The sequence below is a fragment of the Ipomoea triloba genome, chromosome 6 (assembly GCF_003576645.1).
Source record: "Ipomoea triloba cultivar NCNSP0323 chromosome 6, ASM357664v1".
In the NCBI taxonomy this organism is placed as follows: domain Eukaryota; kingdom Viridiplantae; phylum Streptophyta; class Magnoliopsida; order Solanales; family Convolvulaceae; genus Ipomoea; species Ipomoea triloba.
Window position 1 is genome coordinate 7621565 of NC_044921.1, and position 6005 is coordinate 7627569.

Below are 6005 nucleotides of genomic sequence, written 5' to 3' on the forward strand. Positions count from 1 at the left end.
AGACTATGGTCTACTGTATAACAATTGATGATAAATTTAACAATTCATTTCTTTGAGAAATTTAAGATTGTTGAGATACATTCTTAATTTACTTTTTAACAAAAGTTTTAAGGTAATGATAAGTGAGAGAATGGAATTTTATAATTTTCTCCTGGCTGCATGCATATATGGTGTATATATACGCACGTACATCTGAATATATATATATACACATACATGATGTGATGTATATAGACACGTGACAGAGGTACTATATCTGAAGCTCAAGTTGTCTTTTAATGCAGAAAGCATATGAGCTTTGTATGAATGCCTATACAAGCAGCAACCTTCTTTCTGTTCTTCACCTCTTCACGCAGTCTTTAAGGTCACGTATCATCTCATCTCATCTCATTCTGTAAATAAAGATTGGACTTTTTTCATCACTTTCTTTAATTCTAAGTTTGGTTCTTGGAATTCCAAGCCCTGCCCAGAGTTTTTATTGGTCATCAAATCTTTTTATTATCTGGTATGGTTTCATCTGTTCAGTTCATGATTGGTTACCTTTAATGCAAATTTTTCTTCTTCTTCATTTAAATCTATATTTTTGTGCATTGCATGTAAGTATAAAAAAAAGTCTGTTTTTTCTGAGGTGTGGCTTCTTACAGGACAGGAGGAGGTAGAGTCATGAATGAATGAATGGTGGTGGTGCTTTTCTGCATTCTTCTGTGACAAAACGAAACTGAAAACTTGTATTCGTTACTCACAAAAGGCGAAATTCTCTCGTTCCAAGGGTCCCACGCTCCGACCCCGAGGTTACTTTTCTGAAAGGTAAGAAACTCCTATTTCTTAATGGTGATGAGGTATTCTTTGTCTCCAGACTCATATCCTAGGAGTTGAAATGGGGTAAACAAGTATCTAAAATTTAGAATAGAAAAGGGAAAGTAGAGTGTAAATATAAAAGAGATAGGGAGAAAGAAAGGAGGGAGAGGCAATCAAGTATATTAATACGGATCAGAGTATAAGCTAATAATAGATCGTTAAAATCAAGTCTCTAATTTTAGCAAATTCCTATGTCTAAGCTCGTATCGGGTATCAACTTTCAAGGGACATAAACTAGGAAAGCCTTTTCTACAAATGTGTTTTTGTCCATTGGAATAATTTTGGCTCAATATCAAGGATTAAATTGAATATATAGGTATTTGTGGCTATGTTTGGGAATGCCAAGATTCTACTTGTTTAGTAGTGTAATGGTTAGGCATTGTTTAGTATTATCATTAAAACATCCACTGGGGATTCATGCCTGGGATAATTAGGCTGTAAAACTAGGAAACAACTTGTCTGTTGAGGTATGTATTAAAAGGGTGAAATGATGTAGGATACTCATGCTCATGTTGTTTAGGAACTACTGTTATGTTTAAGCCTTTAAGGTGACAAAGCTAATGTTGTTACTTTGCTAGCAATTGGAAAATTCTTGCCCACAAAAAGTGAAATTCTCTCGCCCCAAGAGCCTCCGCGCCCTGGCTCGATAGGATGGTGGAAGGACAAATCACGGTAACTAAGCGGTCTCTTAAGTGGGAAGATTAGTGTCTTTCTGAAATACCCACAAGGAACCCACCACTTTGAGTATAACTCCCACACTGTGATTGTCAGGTCTAGCTCAGTCCTGTGTCCTTACCTATAATCTACCACTTGAGAATCAACTGAGCTCTCTGTGCGCGCTCAGCTTAAAAGGTGCATGAGCACACTAACAAAGTAACAAAGGAAGGGCAAGAAATTAAAGCCAGGTTTGGATTCTTGTGAACACACTAATAATCTATTGTGTGAAAGAAAGTCGTAGATAGGCATGCGGTTTTATCAATGTAGGCCATTTACTCATGCAGAAAGTAAATTTGGATCAACAACTACACTCAATGGTAAGGGAATGTTAAAGTCATGCAGCTAACAGCATGAATGCAAATCTCATGTAAATGTTGGCTGTCATCAAATTAGTGAAACATGACTTCATGAAAAGTGGAAAAATTCCTTTGGACAAATGAGTCTAGCCAATCCCAATAAAGGTGGTAATCTTTGTCTACTGCACTTGGAAGAATTTGTTATCTTTTGAGCATTATATTGTTTATCAAATGGCCAGCTGAAATGATTTGTTACCTTTGAATTTTACTGGAATGGGGGCATATTATTATATTCCCTGCAATTAAGGGGAAAGGAAATTTGTCTTTTTTGTGATTGCAATGTTTTTGATAGATTTGGTATCTTAATTCTCCTTTCATCTTTCCCCTTTAGCTGTAGCTGATATTGAGGTGAAATCACTTTCAACTTGGATTACTTAACCCTCACTTTGACTTTTGCCAACATGTTATTGGCAATCTTCTTTGTATAGAATACCATTGGATATTTGAGGCTCACTAAAAAGAACACAATTTTTAAGTGAAAATAGAAAGGAAAAACTACAGGCCTTTTTGGGTTAAGGCAAGAGAAAGGATTCTACTATTTTGTTGTAATAGTACATGTACATAGTCAAGTTCTAATGGAAGCCATTAATGCAGACTTCTTAGTGTGCATTGGGTCCCAATATCTTGGGCCAACTTCTTAGTGTGCACTGGGTCCTTGTTATCCTAGCCGACAAAGGACTACAAGGAGATAAACCGGTCTAGATTGCCTATAGTTGATCAGTTCAAACTAAGAAAGCTAATAGACAGCTCCTGTTGGGAGTTGAACTTGTAACATTGTGGTTACTAAGTCAACAACGTGACCAACTTAGCTGGAGTTGACCCCGGACCAACTTTCTCATACTTTATAGGTTTGCTCGGGCCTCTAAACTAATCGGGCTTCAATGGGCCAAGAGTATTAACCCCAACACTCATCACATATATATTGAAGTCATGAGAAGCTACATTGCAGTGATATTAAACTATGGGATTTTCACTTTTCTATGTTTCATCTTCTGCACCTTTATGATCACTTTTCTCCTCAATCTTTCAAAACCACTTTTGTTTAAAATAAACAACTTTGGAAAGAAAGTAAACATGACAAAACTAAAATAAATTCCACATGCTGACATGCGTGTAATGGCCTCGATCTAAGTGTTAAAGCAAACATCTTTTTCTCTTGTGGAACCATACAATCATGTAGATGGGTGGTCAACACCATAATTATATTGTTGCTTTTTCTGAATTCAAATGTTAGCTGCTCTGTTGTTGGATGAATTTAATTTGTTCATGTAAGATAACCATTTTTGTGGGGTGATATTTTGCTGCAGATGAGATGGATGCAGTTAAGCAGTCCAGCATTGCCCAGAACAAGAGCAAATTGAGCCGCGCTTTCTCTAAAGTCTTTCACATTCAGTTTGTAATAGGAGCTGGCCAGGAGGCAAAACACAAGTCTAGTAAGTCCCATGAAAAAAAGGAGAAGAATGGCGTGGTGAGAAGCGATTTTAATGTGCAGTTCAAACGTTTTGATGATGCAGATGAGAAGCTGAGGCTAATTGCTGCAGAAGCTTTTGTTGCCAGACTGTTTGCTAGTGTGTCAAGTGTTAAGGCGGCGTATGCACAGTTGCAGTTTTCTCAGTCTCCTTATGACCCCGATGGGATTTGCGCTGCAGATAAGATGGTGGTGTCCGAGTTGAAAATGTTGTCGGAGTTAAAACAGTGCTACTTGAAGAAACAGATTGATGATGAGTGTTCTCCCCAGACCACTCTTCTTTTGGCTGAAATTCAAGAGCAGAAGTGCAGTCTCAGAACTTATGATATCATGGGGAAGAAGTTGTGTTCTCAGGTTAAGCTAAAGGACTCAGAAATTGCATATCTTAGGGAGAAATTGGTGGAAATCAATACAGAGAATAGGGTGTTGGAGAAGAGACTGAATTCAATATCTGTTCCCTCAGAATTATTAAGTCTCAGTTTTTTCAGTACATATCTTCTGCAGACAGTGGAATCGATTCAGAGTTTTACTCGGGTGCTTTGCGGGGAGATGGAATCTGCAGGGTGGGATTTAGATGCTGCTGCGAGATCAATTCAACCAGGGGTAGTGTTCTGGAAAGCAAACCACAAATGTTATGCATTTGAGTCCTTTGTTTGCAGTGTGATGTTTGATGGTTTCAATTACCAAAACTTCTCAGTTTCTTCAAGTGAGCAGAAGAAACAGCAGGAGAGGCTATTTTTTGACAGATTCATGGAACTGAAATCTGCTGATTATCTCGCCTGGAAACCAAAATCGAGATTCGCTAGATTCTGCTGCAAGAAATACTTGAGGCTCATTCATCCCCGGATGGAAGAATCCCTTTTCGGAAACCTGGACCAGAGGGCCATGGTGAAATCAGGCAAATACCCCCCCGAGACAGCTTTCTTTACAGCGTTTTCTGAAATGGCAAAGCGCATTTGGCTCCTGCATTGCCTGGCCTTTTCTTTCGACCCCGAGGAGGCATCAATCTTCCAGGTTAGCAGAAAAACGCGGTTTTCTGAGATCTTCATGGAGACAGTGAATGAAGAAGCATTCTTGTTATCAGATGGCAGTCCAGAAACAGAACCCCAGGTAGCTTTCACTGTAGTTCCAGGTTTCAGGATAGGTAAAACTGTTGTTCAATGTCAAGTATATCTGTGTTGACAAAAAAAAAAAAAAAAATCTGTTTTAGCCATTGAATTGATTGCCAATCAAACATCTCCAACTTTTGTGATGTGTTCTTGAATGATATGATGTCCAAGATTCTTAGCTAGTGGTGTGGGGGTATTATATATATTCTTAGCTGTACATTACATGATTCATTTGCATGCAACAATATGTTCATTATGTGTGTGATATTGGAATGAGTTGTGTATGCAATTTTCAGTTTGTGTTGATTGCATACTATATTCAAAATCCATCTTATAGCTTTTGGATTTCTTCATGATGAGCCATATAATGGAGTACTTGCAGCAATTTTTGCCATCATGTTCTTGGATAATTGTTATTTTTGCCTGTAGAAGGCGGTTGGTACTTTTCCATCAATTAAATCCCTGATAAAACATTTTTCATGAATGTATTTTATGAGAATAATTTTGTAGGGAAAATTAATTAATATGTTTGGTGTTACCCTGAAATATCATAATTAAATTAGCTAGAAAAATAATTAAGATGTTTGATTCGTTTAAGCTTTCTTATGATTTTTTTTAAAAAAAAAAAAAATCTTTAATATGTCATTGCTATATACAAACATTAAAAAGAAAAAACATAACGAATAATTTAGGTTTCAAGAATATTCAAAATTCAAAATAATGCGTATGTAAAAAAGTGAGAAATAATTTTTTTTTTTTTTGATGCACTAGGGAGGGACTGGGATGAGATTATGAATATAACAGGGGTAGGAAGATAGCAGAAAGAAGAAAGGAAATTAGTGATTCATTCATTCAAAAGCATCTTCCAGTACAAGACTGCTCCTCACCTCAACAATCGAAAGGAATACAAAAAAGGAATAACATAAAGATATAACAAGAATTATTCGTTAACTAATAAATCAGTCAACAATCCATACGATGTCATTTCAATCTCAGCAATTAACTTATGCAATTTGTGAACTCCCCACTCAGGATTGAGTAATTGGAGTTGGTCCTTAGTTCATAGCAATTTTTATGATCAATGGTGTTATTATCCTTCATAATGGTGGGAGAGACATTTTTTTTAATATTTACAAGACACTTTTAACATTACGCCAAAAAGGATAAATATGTAAATAAATAAATTTAATAGATTCCCAGTTACTCGAAAAAAGAATCCTAAATTCTCTATGTGAGATTTACTTTCCTTGATATCATGGAATTAGATTCTCATTCACTTGAACTTTCCTAAGTTAAAGATTGCATCAAACTTAAAAATAATTTTTTACCTTATAAATTCCCCAAAAAATTTAAACTTTTCTTACTACCAAATGCACTCTTAATTTCATTTTATCCATTCTGGTTTTTTTTTTTATAGCACAAGCAGGCTTACGCTATGCAGATATGGCCTCCAAATTCAAGGCCAAACAGACTTCAACTAGGAGGCCAGCTTGTGTA

The 6005-nt window shown here is 36.3% G+C and overlaps 1 protein-coding gene across 6 annotated transcripts; it reads left to right on the forward strand.

Annotated features, from left to right (window-relative positions):
* The first annotated feature begins 285 nt into the window (after positions 1–285).
* LOC116022135 (protein GRAVITROPIC IN THE LIGHT 1-like) lies at positions 286–4709 on the forward strand. Of its 6 annotated transcripts, XM_031262712.1 has the most exons (5): positions 312–505; positions 645–807; positions 1437–1530; positions 1630–1763; positions 3239–4709. In XM_031262712.1, exon 5 carries the CDS (start codon positions 3244–3246, stop codon positions 4579–4581), a length of 1338 nt encoding a protein of 445 aa, XP_031118572.1. In that variant the 5' UTR covers positions 312–505; positions 645–807; positions 1437–1530; positions 1630–1763; positions 3239–3243; the 3' UTR covers positions 4582–4709. The 6 variants fall into 6 exon arrangements, with proteins under 6 accessions (XP_031118570.1, XP_031118572.1, XP_031118571.1 ...); XM_031262711.1 differs by having other exon boundaries at positions 1437–1763; XM_031262714.1 differs by lacking the exons at positions 1437–1530; positions 1630–1763 and having other exon boundaries at positions 3239–3364; positions 3446–4709.
* Positions 4710–6005: the final 1296 nt, after the last annotated feature.

Excerpts from the sequence above, each read along its gene's own strand:
- LOC116022135 (XM_031262710.1), top strand. The coding sequence starts at position 3,244 with ATGGATGCAGTTAAGCAGTCCAGCATTGCCCAGAACAAGAGCAAATTG.